Source organism: Alosa sapidissima, chromosome 12 (genome assembly GCF_018492685.1).
Source record: "Alosa sapidissima isolate fAloSap1 chromosome 12, fAloSap1.pri, whole genome shotgun sequence".
NCBI classification, from domain to species: domain Eukaryota; kingdom Metazoa; phylum Chordata; class Actinopteri; order Clupeiformes; family Clupeidae; genus Alosa; species Alosa sapidissima.
The window spans coordinates 11,495,938-11,511,507 of NC_055968.1; the positions used below are offsets into that span (position 1 = coordinate 11,495,938).

The following is a 15,570-nucleotide window of genomic DNA, read 5'->3' on the forward strand; positions in this document are numbered from 1 at the left end:
CAGATATTCCAGATGTGATATCCAGACACACAGATGCACACTTCTCAGCACTTTTGAGTGTTTTGAAAAGCTCCTTTATTAAGAAGAGACTCTAGACTTCATGAGATGGGGATGAGAACAGATCTGTCACATGCATTTCCCTCCCATTTAAATACTGCCTTCTTCAGCCACTTACACACACACACTTACTAACACTGTTTCTCTCAATCACACACACACACTCTTTCTCTCACACACACACACACACCTTTTTATCCTATAGAACACTTATTTCAGTAACATAGAGCTGCCTCAAACATGGTGACTCTGTTGTCTGAATGTGCATGTTTTGTCCCTCAGCCCTACAACATATATATATTTTGTTATATTTAATCATATTTATAGACACTTCTATCATTTTAGTTTATATTCTGCTGTTGCACGTTAGGCAAGAGCATCTGATGCTGTCCTACAGCCATCATCCTATTCACTGCTCTAGTAGGACTATGCTACCTGCCCTCCCCCAAACCCTGAGGTGTCTGGTACTATATTGGTGGCTTACCAAGTTCAACAATCTCTCATTGAAACTGTACCTTCATGCACATCCAGACATCAGTTTGGCTTGCAGGTTTTTCCCGAGGACGAGACCCCCCCCAAACAAGGAGCTCCCCTCACTGCACTTTCGTTCACCCATCCTCTTTTTTTTTTCTTCAAAATTCTGATTCATGCAAAACAAAAATCTTAAAGAGTAACACAAACGTGTTCATTTTTTTCTCTACACGACGTAGTGGTAGTGGCAGTTTCCTGTAAAACGCTAACACACATAAAGCATTAATGCCACATCAGAGGGTTTTAAACTGGCATCAGTTTTGGCACCTCAGTACCCTGGTAAACAATGAAGAAGTAGTAGAAGAAGCTTTCTCTTATGGCACTGTGCTTCCTAGTTGGTGCCCTCCTTTTCTAAGGGCCCTCAGGGGTACTGTCCACAATCCGAGGGCTAGTCAGCGATGGAGATGACGTCAAGGTAGGATTAGTGTCAAAGAACGAGAGGTGGGATAGCACTAGTCTAAAGGGGCATCAAGTGTGTGGTAGTAGTAGTAGTAGTATGGCTTCTATTAGTCATTGCAGAGAATGAGAGTTTTTTTAATTTTTTTTTAGAAAAACAAGTCAGTAATTGGTGTTAGATGATGGGGAGTTGGGTAAGAATAGGAAGTGACACGTGTGGGCCAGATTAGAGTCGACGAGAGTGAGGCTGAGGTCGAGGTTGGCTAACGACGCGGGAGGAGAGTGAAGCGGTTCGCACTAGAGTCCACTACAGAGTAGCAGGAGACGTACATGGAGAGTTTTCATCAGAGACGGCCTGTTGTGGCGTAAAGGGGGGGGGGCGTCTGGATGGCTTCTCTTTAGTGTCTTTACAACAACTGAAGGGGCTTGGGGAGTGGTTCTCAGCATGGACATAAAGATACACGCACACACAGTGACACAGCCACGCATTTGCACAGAAGTGGTGAACTGTGATACAACTGAAACTAGTTATTGCTCAGACCGCTCCCCCCACACCTGCTTGAAGATCCCGTGATGGAAAAATGTATGTGTGACTGAGTGTGTGTGTACACTCACACACACACACACACACTCAAGCATACACATATGCATCCTGGGTATTAGGTGTCTTACAAAACTAAAAGGCCTGAAACATCAGCATAAGAGCATCCCATTGGTGCACTGGGCAGGAATATAAAACAACAATACAAAATAAATAACCATAAAATACAAAAACAATATGAAACCAACATCTGAGGGAAAACACCCCTCTCTAGGCAGCACATTTTCCATATTCCCATCGCTGTTTACCACAGAAAAATTTGCAGCGCATTTCCAGCATTACTGGTTCTCTTCCAACGTTCCTGAATTAGTTTAAAAATGATGGCCTCAAAAATAAGTCAAAGAGAAAAGTCAAATAAAAAGAAGAAGAAAACAACTAGGCCTAAGGATCCCAACTGGTGTAAACCTGCTCCTGAAGGGGCTTTGGGATAGCTGTGGCGTTAAGACTGGCTGAAGGTATCTGGTTTGGATGTGATGTCAATCTGGATCCAGTGTGAAAGCGGTCCGGGGTGGTGTGAAGCATCTCAGCACTTTAGGTGTCTCAGGGTGGCAGACAGGGTCAGGAGGCTCCAGGCCCTGCAGGGATGTCAGTCCCGACCCCCACCCCGTCCATCCGCACAGCACCAAACCCCAGTGGCACAAGTCCAGTCACACACTGAGATACTTCGGCTGGCTTGGAGTCAGGGCCTGTGGAACCTGCACAGACAAGAGGAGTTGGGAGTGAGGGTGAGATGGTTCTGGAAAACATAATATTTAAGGAAAGTGTGTGTGTCTCTGTGTGTTAGTGTACCTGGTTAGGTGGCGACTGGACTCATGAACCTCCATCTCTGTGCTTTTGAAGTCATTCAGTTCCTTGCGTATAGCGGCCTGCAAAAAATAAGGAATACAGGAGATTAACTTTCTTCAACCTGTGCAGTGGCAGAAAAACATGTACACCAATATAAACGCACACACATACTTACACACTCAAATACACACACACACACACATTCATTACCTTGTCAGCTGCAGTGAGGCGAGTCCAGGGTTTGTCGGCACGGCGATCATAGTCCTGCACCTCGGCCACCTCCACATAGTCGTTGAAGCTGAGAATCCGAGCCTCACGCAACGCCTCCACTGTGGGCCGCTCTCGCAGCTAAGAGGACCAGAGGTGAAAGACACATGAAGGACATCTCACGACACTTCTGCTGCTCTACCACTCTTTACCTTTACATGGATGCACATTCACACACACACACACACACACACACACACACACACGCAAATGCACACGCACACACTTGCTCTTGCTCTCCTCTTTTACCTTTTTGTTGAGCCGTCTCTTGATTTCTCTCTTTTCTTCCTGTTCCTCCTCCTCATTCCGGGCTGGAACGTTATTGTAAAGACACAGACAGAAAAAAGATGACTGTAAGAAAAACACATTTTCTCTACCACACCAATTTCATTATTGTTAGATCATTTTCCAACCCGAGAAATGTGCAGCAAGTGTGTATGTTTGTGTGTGTGTGTGTGTGTGTGTGTGTGTGTGTGTAAACTTACGCTTAAGGATATTCCTCTGCTCAAGCTCCTCTGCTGTTGGCCTCAGGCTTAACCTCCTGTGAAAAAAGATCAAACGTAATCTGTGATTACCTCTCGAATAAATTAAGAACACCTGCTGAATACTTGTGTGAGTGTCCCATGACAGTTTTGTCTGTGTGTGTGTCTGTGTGCTCGTGTGCCTGTGTGTGTGTGTGTGTGTGTGTGTGTCCGTACAGTATGTGTGTGTGTGTCTGTCTTTCTGTCTATCTGTCTGTCTGTGTGTGTATGTGTGAGTGCGTGTGCACGGGCGTGTGTGTGTGTTAATGTGTGTGTGTGTACCGTGTGAGTTTGGTGCAGGTCTGCTGTCTGCTTTCCAGTCTCTCCTGGTCCGAGTGTCTCAGAAGGATGTTCTTCTCCTCCAGCTCCCACTGAGATGGGCGATTACCAATCTTCACAGCCAGGGAGTCTTTCCTGAGCACCCTCAAAGCCAGAGTGCCTAACACACACACACACACACACACACAATATATAAGTATTATACACCATCACACACCCACACACACCCACACTCACACAATATATGTATTATAGACCATCACACACAAACACACAGACACACACACACACACACACACACACACACACAATTAGTGTGTTCCAGAGAGTCACAGTACCTCAGTCTTCCCTAGATTCTCTCCCTCCTCTCCCTGCATATCCTGAATAACAGAATGAGCCCATTCACAGAGGCTTGTTCTTTCTGAAGCAAACACACACTCTCATTGTTGACTGTGCAGGTCTTACTTGTGAAGAGTGAATCATCGTCGTCATCTTCCTCCTCCTCCTCCTCCCCCGCTCTCTCCTGCTGGGTGTAGCTGCTGGGCGGGCCTTGGAAGTCTGGTTGGCGCAGGTGATTCTCCTTGTTGTCCTCACACTCAATCATCATCGATGGAACAGCATGGAACACAGAACTAAGACACACACAAACACACACACACACACACACACACACACACACACACACAGAGTTACAAACTTCAGGTTGGTGGGTTAGTGAACATAATTTCTTCTTTATATCAGGTACACCTTATCCCACGTTCGGCATGGATGGCAGATATATTTACATTAGAGTTGTTTGTACTGCACAAATACACATGTCATTTGTGACAAACTTTTCTAGTCACTCATGCAGGTACACAGACATGCACACACACACAAACACACTCACACAGTGTCACAATTTTCTTTCTACTCATCCATGATGGCAAAACCACTACACACTGTAATGCACTGTGAGGTGACACACACTTTTGTCACACAGACAGAAATCTGTGTCTGTTTGCTTTGCTGCATAGTAATTTATACACACACACACACACCGGTACACACGGCAAGACATCCCTTGCTATGAGGTGCCAAAGACGCACACACACACACACACACACACAGGGGCGGACTGGGACCAAAAATCGGCCCTGGCCAAATCTTTGCATTACCCTTAAATATGCATATATTTTCAACTGTCATGGAGCACTGAAAGTGATTTAGGCCTCATTGGTTATCTCTCTGACTGATCAGAGGTAGGCATGGAGCATATGATCTCCATATTCAAGTAGGCTAACAAGCAATTATTAAAGAAGAGTTTCTGCTTGAATTCAAAGTATCATTTCAAATTATTCAATAGGCTACAATTGACAGCAGCACCAAAAATTACTGAAGCCTATGTGTAAAGAGTTAAATTACCCAGATTGTCTTAGGCATTAATGTAATGTATACCAGTTATCACTGTAGGACAACTGAAACAACACAAACAGGGCTGTTGCTGGAAATATTTTATTCCTGTAGGCTATACTACCTACCTACATTGCTGGTACATTTTGGAACAGTACAGCTACATGAACTAATTATCTTTAGTGTCTTCCAGTAGCCTATCGTATAGGTTATATATACTGTAGCTTAGTTGGCTTGTGCATGACGTGACATTTTGTAACCTACATTTCCGTTAGCCTACAGTCTTTTAGCCCTTCTTTACCATGATAACCCTTCCAAGATAGAACCCTTCTCTACTTTGAGAGACCAACCACCACTCATGCCATCGATGTTGAATTTTGGGCGTCTAACGGAAACTGATCAATCTGACCAACAATTAATGTCGATTTGACACTATTTTGCTGTCCGGTTTTGCAAATCATTCATTTAGAAAAAAAGTTGCGCTATTTGTTATTATAATCACAGCACGGCCTTGCTATGTTATCATTAGGCTACCATATCATTAAATTATCGCAATTAATAAGTCATCATAATCATAATAGTCAGCATGGCATGCATGTCACAGCCTACCTGTTCCACCACTGAGTTCTTATCATGTAGCCTCAACTAGGCTCGCACTCTCCACCTGCTCACTGTCCCTTGCTCTGTATGCTTGCTTACATCCTCGTTTACACTCAACGAACTTCAACATGTTGCTGACATATGCTAGCCTACTTGCAATATTGTATTTTTGCAGCTTCTACATTGGTGTTAATTTTGCACAATTGTCACTACCGGCACCGGCCGCAATTTCGTGTAGGCAACTTCGATTAACTTTTGATGCGCTCACAGAATCCTGGCTCTGAGCCAAAATGGGATGGGTGGGGCCTGACGTGAGCTGTTATTGGATCAGTCCAGTGTCAATATTGAAATGTAACCAATGGGCCGCTGATTGTCCTTCCTTTGGGCCGATCGTTGGCCAAAATAATTAAATTATATATATAGCCTATTCTATCAGCCCAAAAGTGCTTTGGCCCACCGGGAAAATACCCGGTATGCCAGATGGCCAGTCCGCCCATGCACACACACACACACACACATACTCACTCACTCATTGACACACACTCTCTCTCTCTTTCTCTCTCACACACACACACACACACACACACACTTACTCACTCACACACACACACACACACACACACACACACACACACACACACACACACACACACACACACACACACACACACACTGTTCTCCAGTCACTGGGAATCAGAGTGCCAGTCACACACACACACACACTAACTCACCTCTCTAGCCGCTGCATGGTAAGAGCAAGCGTCTTGTTGAGCTCCTCAATGATGCGGCTGGGGGGTATGCTGGGGTAGGCCAGTGTGTGTGCGTGCGTCAGAGTGTGTGTGAGTGTGAGGGTGTGCGTGTGTGTAACAGTGTGAGCGGGAGGGGGGTGGGAGGGTGGCGTCGGCTCACAGATCATCACTTTCTTTGGTGGGAGAGGAGGAGAGAGTTTCCTGCTGGAGTCTGGGAGATAGAGAGGGGGGGAGGACAGAGAGATAGAGACGGGGGGCAGAGAGAGAGAGAGAGAATAAGGGAAAACAAGGGGGCATGACAGAGAGAGAAAGAGAATCAGAGTGAGAGAACAAGGGAGGGAGAAAGAGAGAGGATGAGAGAGAGACACACACAGAGACACACACACACACACACAGAGAACAAGGGAGAGAGAGGGGGATTAGAGGAATCATAGAGTAACAGGCCTTAGTACATCACAGAACAACAAGTGCCGGAGATGAAACCATCATGATATCCAATCCTTAAAGGTGCAGTCAAGGATTTTACACAATTTCAAGCCCAGTTTTTTATCCCATTCAACAATCATGTCCTCACGACTGCTAGCTGCCCATTCTGTGAGTACACTGTAAAAAAAACCTCGGTAGGCAGCCCAGGCTCTGAAAACTGGAAACAGACAAAGTGGGGCCAGCCTGTCCTCCAAACAAAAACGAAACCCTGCATGGAATTTCTCGGGGAATACTGAAAGTAGGGGTGAGATACCTCTCTGGCGAGTTTTGTTTAGTCCTTGGTTAAAATATAATGTATGTTTATTTGCACAAAAGCGTCTGCTAATAAATTTAAATATATAATTGAAATAAATTTAAAATAAACACAAACAAATGTGACTTCCTTCGCAATCACTGACTGCTTACATTCTCTAAATGTTCACAAAGGGAATTAGAAAAGAAACAGATCTAGAGAAAGTATGATGCAGAAAAAATATGAAATATGAAATATGAATCTTAAGCAATAATTCTATGTTACATTAAATTGAATAAAACTAAACTGTCTTCACTTGTCCCACATGTGTGAATGTGTGTTTGTTTGTATATGAAAGGTCAAGTTTGTTTTCATGTGTATTCATTTGTAAAACAAAGGTGTATTGACTGCGAGCTCACAGTGTCCAAACCAATCAATATGCTGACATACACACAAAGACAAAACCGTCTACAGTCTAGGACCAACAGCAATGTCTAACACATGGGAATACTGACCAGTGAGCTTCCCTGGAGTGAAAAGCATTCATGACTACCCAGAAGTGTGTCAGTATGGCAACAGCAGGAGCTGATAATAATACCAACCTGGCCCAACGTCTCCAGTTTTAGTGGGTTTGGAGACATCACACTCCTTTGAGACGGCCACACACACCCCCTGGCCCATCACTGGAGGCAACGGCAAGACACTCTCTGGGCAGGCAGCAAGGAAGAGGAGGAGAAAGTGAGTGGAAGAAAATCTGAAAGAGTCTGAGAGATACTAAAGATATCTCCGAGACCTGTTATATATGCTGTTTAAATACTTCAACCACATACTGTATATAAAGGCTCAATCACCCTCGTTCAACTTCAACCTTCATGCCAATATCTCCTTTATGACATATGGTTTTGTTATCAATGTGAATGTTCTAGGGCAATTCCATGGAAAATTATGTTTTTTGTAACATCCATAACGCCAATAAAATGTGATGGTATGGTATGATGTGAATGATTACATGAAATTTGAGCATTTGGTATTTTTGGCTGAAGAATGTACATGAGAAAAAATGCACAGATAATGAATTTTATCATTCACATCATACAAATGCCAAGGCATTTCACTGGTGTTATGGATGTGACAAAAAGTCAATTTTCCGTGGAATTGCCCTCTAGTAACTATGTTAACTAGGGGTGGGTAGAGTACTGAAAATCTATACTCAAGTAAAAGTACAATTACTCCCTTCAAAAATGAAAAAGTAAAAGTAAATATTCCCAACTGAGAAATCTACTTAAGTAAAAGTAAAAAAGTACTTTGTTAACAAATTACTCAAGTAACAAGTTACTTTTTTTGTACATTTTTATATTTTTTGATGGGCCTTTAAAGGGATACAAAAGTATCTTTACGCCTGTTTGCTTTTCTCCTCCTCTGTAGGCTAGTCATATGCAAACATATTTTAACAGCCCAATTCAAATATATTTTATTTAATATACTTTAACATTATTTGACACACTTTTGTGTCTATGGATTGAAAGGCAGTCACTTCCAATCAATTGCCAGATGATTCTTCTGCTTTGCATTGCTAGAAGTCTGGTTATAACTTCACCATACAGACAATGTAACCTAAAAACAATGGCTATATTATGGGTAGACCTATATTTAGGCTACATATTGCCTAGGCATATCCATTCGGACAGAGCAGGCTATCTGTTTTCTCAGCAGACCGTCTAATGTCATGTCCTGCAACATTGAGGCTACAAAAGAAAGTTTTTTCTTACTTGTGTGCTCGAATTCCAGTGCATTTGCTTTCTTGTAAATTAAGTTGTAGGCCTACTTTCCTTGTCCAATGTGATTGTTGAACGATGCTTACCAGAAATTAATATAGGCGAAAGTTTCCGTGTCATGTCTTACCTCTCATCTCATTGCTACTCTGGCAGTCTCACCAGCTGGCAGGACGTCATTGCGTTAACTGATCTGTTAGATATACATCTAGAACATCTACTTCTGTGTAGTAGGCTACATAGGCCAGTCATTGCTTTTATAATCGCGGGAAAACGTAGCAATGCATTCTAAAGCCCTGTTTCTTTTCTCCTACTCCATTGTGCACCGAGGGAGAGGTGCGCTTTTCTCTTGTGTTGTGTGTGTGTTCTTACCTTTTTCATGGATTTCCTTTAGTACTCCTCGCCTGATTAACTCCTCTCTGCTGGCTCGCATGGACATCTTTCTCTCCAGAGCTAATAGACACACACACACACACACACACACACACACACACACACACACACACACACACACACACACACACACACCATTTCAGGTACAAAAAAATATTCAGAGCCACACACAGATTTCTATATACAATAGATGAAATATTCTATATACGAAATATTGAAGTCTGTGTGTATGTGTGTGTGTGTGGGTGTATACGTATGTGTATGTGTGTGTGTGTACACGTGTGTGCGCGTGTATGTTTGTATATATGTGTTAGCAGTACCTGCGGAATTCTGCTGGAACTTGTCATTTCTCTTCCTCCTCCAGGTCCAAGGTTTGAAGAGGCGACCCAGGGTGGCCAGCTTGCCTCGCCTTCGTATGGGTGGTGTGTGTGTGCCTGGGACCAGCGAATCAGAGCGCAGCGCTGCCAGACGCTCTGCCCCTTCCACTGCACACAGTCAGGAAAACACTTACTCCAACTGGCCAATCAAAGACATTGGTCACAAAAATCAACCAATGCAAATCAACCAACTACTCAATCAATTAATCCATCAAACTGTATGTCTGACTGAGAATGAGAAATACAGGTGAAAACTATGAATTTCCTTAGAAGCACCTCCGTACATTACACCGCGGGGTACATATCTTTCTATCCTCTATACAGTATGTATTAAACATTTATTATACATAAAAGAGGCTGTCTGTGTATGTGTGTGTGTGTGTGTGTGTGTGTGTGTGTGTGTGTGAGTGTGAATGAGAGAGAAAGAGAGAGGGCATTGAGGTATTTCGTGCTATATTTTGAAAATAGCTCTTCAAGTATAGAACAAAACCAAAAAAAAAACAAAAAAAACACTATCCCTAATAGCAATGTCATCATTATCATAGCTGCAATTATACTTATTACAATACTTATATTATCTTTTTGGGTGTCCAAAAGCTTACATTCCATCCACTGCCAACAGCCTACATGTCTAGGCCTTCTCCCAAGACATGCACACACACACACACACACACACTGTCTCACCGTCCCGTAGCTCGCGCCCGCGGCTGCAGTTGCTGCAGATGTGTTTGATCTGTCCAGGAATCACTAACGGGGCGAGGCTGTTGTTGTTGTTGTTAACGGCGGCGCTCGGAGACCGCATGCGAAGGACGTAAAAAGATCTCCGCTTTCGGGGCTTCTCGGCTGGAGTACTCAAGGATGGCGACTCCTCCCGGGCCCCGGAGACGAGCCGAGCCACGGCATGCGGTGGTCCTGCCATGGCCGCCCCAGTCTAAGCAAGCCCGCTCTTTTACGTTCACCTCTCGAAGATGGAAATGGCATGCACCGGAATAGAGTGGGCCCAAACCTTTACAATCATCTTGAGAGATATTAACATGAACTGCTAAGGATGGTCCACCGACGTCAAACACAGGAACGAACCACCTGGGGTTGTTTCGCTCACAGCCTGCACACGCTCGGCCTTCTGACAGCAGGCGAGCGTAGTTATTCACGCTTGGCCTCGCGTCGCCATCCCTCTCGTTGTATCCTTCGAATAGCCAAATACATCCGTGATATTTATTGAGTCGGTCATTTATAGTATATTTTCACTCAGCATAAATTCAACATTTAAAAAAATAAACGCAAAAATAAACGCAAGAACGAGATGTCTCTCAGTAGCCTACCTCCTTCGGTCCATCTCCGTAATTAAGTTGAGGTGTGTGTAATGTTACGCACCGCCCCGGAGCTGAAATACCGGACCGGATTGTGGGAGACGCGAGAGTTCGCAGTCATTCCAGATCTGTCCAAACCTATACAACAATCATGTGCTGCTTGGGCGTAAAATGTGTAGACACGATTCCATGATCCAGTGCCCGCTCGTACACCATGCCGTATGTTTTTTTTCTCTACTTACGTCATCTCATTTTAAATTTGCCTCTGTTCTGTCGTTTTACTGACAGAGGCGCATCCGCGCGCGGCCAGGAACAACGCACGGCAGAGAGCGCGCCGAGAAAAAACGACACAGACCCCAAATGCATGGCACCGGGGGAAGCGAACGAACGGTTCTGGAAGAATCCATCCCACGCTTTACACAGCCACACAAGATGACGCCACTGCACCCCTCAGTTGCTGGATATGGGGAGCAGATTGAGTAAGAGTAAGATTGGTAAGGGGAGGAGGTAGAGAGGAAGCAAAAGAAAGAAAATCATCTTGTCTGCGTATGCATGCATGCGTGCGCGCGGGCGTGTGAATATGTGTGTGTGTCCATCTCTCTCTCTCTATTTCTTTCTCTCTCTGTGTCTCTATCTCTCTCTCTCTCTCTCTCTCTCTCTCTGTGTGTTTTGGGATCTGTTAATAATACAGTGTACTGGTTAAAGCCCGAGGCATGACATCAGAGTTTATGGCTGAGTCACAATTCAATCCCTTCAATCAAACACATAAAAACATTAAAAAGAAGGAAAGGAACCCATAAAGCCTTAGTGAGTGAGACGAGTGTTCTGTGCACCTCCATCAGTGTGCAAAGAGGGTGCTAAGATGGTTACATAATGAAAAGCAGGCCAGTGAAAGAGGTGAAGAATCCTGTCCACTTTCTTTCATGTGCACCCAACCAACCACCCACACACATATGCAAGCATAAACACACACACACACACACAAATACAAATACAAGTTCAGGACCATGGATACCGACCTTACATTTTCAGCACCACAGCTGTGGACCAATAAGAAGTGCCTGACAAGAAGCCTTACTTAATTTCCAAGCCACATGAGTGCGCAACTAACAATAACGTATACAAAGCCCAGCTGAACAGAGCATGGCTCAGAGCATACTTCACTAGTATAGAGAGTATACTATATACATATATCACCTGCAAATAGGCTGAAATGGCTTACACCAGAAAGTGGAAAACACGGCGAAAATTCTTCCGAGCTCAGTCCTCACACACATCCCATTTCCAAGATGCTGGGTGTGCAACATGAGACCCTAGACTACACACAGCCAAGTCCTCCACTGTCCTCCAGCAGCAGCAGCAGCTGCCCTTAGTGATGTCTGATGGAGGTGATCGGGTTCTCTACACCCTTCGCTACCCAGTAAAATGGACAACTGCAGTCTTCTGGGAACTGTGCCATGGATGACAAAGAGAGAATATACAATAGGGCTATCGCTATGGATCCCAGCACCTTGACACTTTGCCCTGTGTGTTTGTACCGGTTTTCTTCTTTTTCATCTGGTCTCTCTATCCATTTCTCTCTACAGTTGTGGCTGTGATTAATACAATGTGACAGGAGAGAGCAGAGCCTACGGGATATGTGTTTGTGTGTGTGTGTGCGTGCGTGTGTATGTGTGTGTGTTCTCTCTCTAGTTGCTTCAACAATGATGTCATACAGAGCACAGTCATCCTAAGTAAAGTCACTGCAGATGTCACACCCACACACACATGCAAAAACACACTCACTTAATCACACACACACACACACACACACACACACACACACACACACACACACACACACATATGTCCACCCACTGGCAGAGCTTCCCCTGGGCTAACATCAAAACAGGAATGAATAAATAAATAAAGTTATGCAAAGTAGCAGGCCGACACGTGGGTGTGAAAACATTGTCAGAGGGGGTGAGGGTACACACACAAACAAACACACACAAACATATTGTCATTAGGTGTCACAGAACAGTTCACAGAAGTTGTAGCCTGAGAGAGCGTGAGGCATCTGACGTGGTGTTTCTCCAGAGCTTTTAGGATTGGATGTGCTCTGCACGTGCAGCCCGTGAGCCAGATGTTGAGACTGGCATTCTTAGTCTTCTTCCTCCTCTGTCTGCGACATTCTCCTTCCTTCTTTGGGCTAGTGATTAAATCACCATAGCAACAGTGGATGCTCTTTGCTCGCTCTTTAATACCAGACAGCTATAGCTTGTAAGCCCAAGCCCCTGGCGACGGGTTTTGCCTCAGAACGTGCACGCCCCCCAACCCCCCCCCCCCCCTCACACATGCATTGCATGCACAGAGAGAGAGAGAGAGAGAGAGAGAGAGAACTCGTGTGTGCACATTTAAATATCCATAGAAAGACCCAGGGAATGCTGTCGTGACTGTACTATGACAATAGCCATATCCCCAAAGCAGGCACAGCGGGCACCTCAGACAAAGTTACACATCCATTAGCTATATTGACACAGCATATCGAACCGCAAATTCACAAAAAACGGGCATACATGAGTCATCTTGTCCATGATCACGGGCTGCGACAACCGAGAAGCTACATGCTGTCTGGCCACTTTAATATCCCATCCGGCCGCTGTGTTCGGCGACACACTCCTGCAGCACATAGCTTGCGGGCGAGCCTTCGACTACCACAAGCACACGTGTGTGCGGAGAGGGAGAAAGACTGTGTTTATGAGGTGTAAGACGAGATAGATACCTGACTGGAGGTTGAGGGACAGTCGGGTCTCGACGAGGTACGGAGTGTCGCTCTTGGATCGCGCTCTTCGGAACGGCCGACGGTCAGTCTCGTCCTCGGATGCTGCAGCCATTTGCGCTCAAATACCTGGAATCCCACAAACCTCCGGACGCTCGGTGGGACCCCAGACACAAACGCTGCACTGCCGCCACTGCCGTTAATTCACGCAGCAGGAGGAGGGGCTCGTGACATGAACCTGAGCCATCGAGACGGAGAACAGAGGCAATATCCTCCCACAGCTCCTTACCCACGCGCCACGGGTAATGACACCAGACCGACACGAGGTGAAAGACAAACGCGAGAGAAAGAGAGAGAGGTGCCTACTTGTCTGCGCGTGCTTGTGAATGCACATGTGTATGCTTTCTGAGACTTGGGCAAATGCATGTGAGTTTGTGTTAGAGTGTGTGCGTTTCTTTAGGGCTGTATTCTACGTTTTCTCGCTTAAAATGCCAATGGATAACTGTCCAGCAAATAATTAGACTTTGAAGCATTTTGCCAGTGTGTCATTATGTTTAAGCACCCTGCATGCCTTCTCATGCGTACCTAATCCTTTTCAGACAATCGTAAGGTGTTTTTAGGTGGAAAGTACACGCGTTTTGTGGTTGTCAGGTTGAGGCTGCATGGAGGGCAAATGTAGGTTGCAAATTAATGTCATCTGAAACATATTTTAAGTTCCACAAGGTTCTGTGTTGTTTGTGCTTTGGCATGGTGACTTATTGGTGAATATTTTGCCATTCCTGTTACATAAGAACTGTGGCTTGTTCTATCTGGTTTGTCTGTTGGCTAGTATATAATTCATTATTTTCAGTTTGGCCATTTCAGGTTTCCCACATTCAAATCTAAATGAATCAAATGAATTTCATATTTAATATTCTTATTTAATGATATTAATTTGTCTAATATAGCCTGAAATGCTGTGTTGAGTCTGTTGTTAGCTGTTTCGGGTGGGGCACTATTACTGGTCAACGAACCTGTATCAGTGCGCTTAGCTGTCGATGAAATGTTGGCACTTATGAGTAGTGCAGATCTGTGGAAATGCAACCATACTGTTTTATGCCGGTAGGAGGCATGGTTGCACTGCAACTTCCTGATGAGTCCATCAGAAGAATTTAATCCCTTGCGCCATTAACTCCTCAAACACATCATGCAACACAGTAGTAGGCTATTGCATGTCTAAATTGCCCATCTCCTAGCAGAGGCCGAACGAGCTGAATGAAAAAAGGGATAGCCAGGGATAGCCATTTGATATGCTATTTAAATGGATTTTTCTCCATGATAGCCTACAAATCCTGAAAATAAGCTCTAGGCTATATTCACTTGATGTAAATATCTATGTTGTAGTTATATCCAATGACTATAGAGTATTCGGGGGGGGGGGGGGGGGGGGGGGGGGCAGTGTTTATACCGAATCTGTGTTTGCGTAATACGTTTCATACACGTGTTTCAACACTGCATTTCGGTCGTTTCTTTTACCTTACCATTACCTTACGCATGCCAGTTATGTATCCACCAGCTGCCTGCCTGCAGCCTACTTCCAAAACTCCAAAGCTGCTTGCTGTCTGATTTGGTTCCGAGGACACAAGTTCAGTGTATCAACAACACTCAATAACAGTTTATGTGATGTGTTAATCAATTAAATTTCCAACAATTTCACAACAGCTAGTTCTGGAGTAGGCCAATTGAACTAGCCCGCTTGCTTACGACAAGACTCAGGCTGCGCAATCGGCACCCGCTTCCTTATTTGGGTTTGAAACTAAGTGATTGTGTATGTGTAGGGTGTATTTCATACACAATCTGGCAACCTGGGAGATGTCAGACTAATAGAAAAAAATGAATGGATCAATGATTTTAAAATGAAGTTTGATGGCCATGCAAATTACGGGAGTTTTCCGGGAGAAATAACAAAACGGGAGGGTGCCGAGGTTCTCGTCAACGTCTACTCACAGACTCACAGACTTCTGAGAACTGAAACGTGAGTCCCAACACGTCTGTTATTTGATTTTTTCACTGAAGTCTTA

At 44.5% G+C, this 15,570-nt stretch overlaps 1 protein-coding gene across 3 annotated transcripts; it reads right to left on the reverse strand.

The window, feature by feature from the left end:
- Window positions 1-37: 37 nt before the first annotated feature.
- phactr1 (phosphatase and actin regulator 1) lies at window positions 38-13,625 on the reverse strand. 3 transcript variants are annotated; one of them, XM_042111930.1, is made up of 13 exons: window positions 10,762-11,216; window positions 10,124-10,625; window positions 9,383-9,547; window positions 9,042-9,122; window positions 7,500-7,604; window positions 6,162-6,390; window positions 3,904-4,070; window positions 3,442-3,598; window positions 3,124-3,179; window positions 2,888-2,949; window positions 2,582-2,719; window positions 2,375-2,451; window positions 38-2,280 (listed from the first exon to the last, which is right to left on the reverse strand). In XM_042111930.1, the coding sequence occupies exons 2-13, from the start codon at window positions 10,356-10,358 to the stop codon at window positions 2,265-2,267; spliced, it is 1,488 nt and encodes a 495-aa protein (XP_041967864.1). In that variant the 5' UTR covers window positions 10,359-10,625; window positions 10,762-11,216; the 3' UTR covers window positions 38-2,264. The 3 variants fall into 3 exon arrangements, with proteins under 3 accessions (XP_041967864.1, XP_041967865.1, XP_041967863.1); XM_042111931.1 differs by lacking the exons at window positions 10,124-10,625; window positions 10,762-11,216 and adding an exon at window positions 13,514-13,625; XM_042111929.1 differs by having other exon boundaries at window positions 10,124-11,216.
- Between the last annotated feature and the right edge of the window lie 1,945 nt (window positions 13,626-15,570).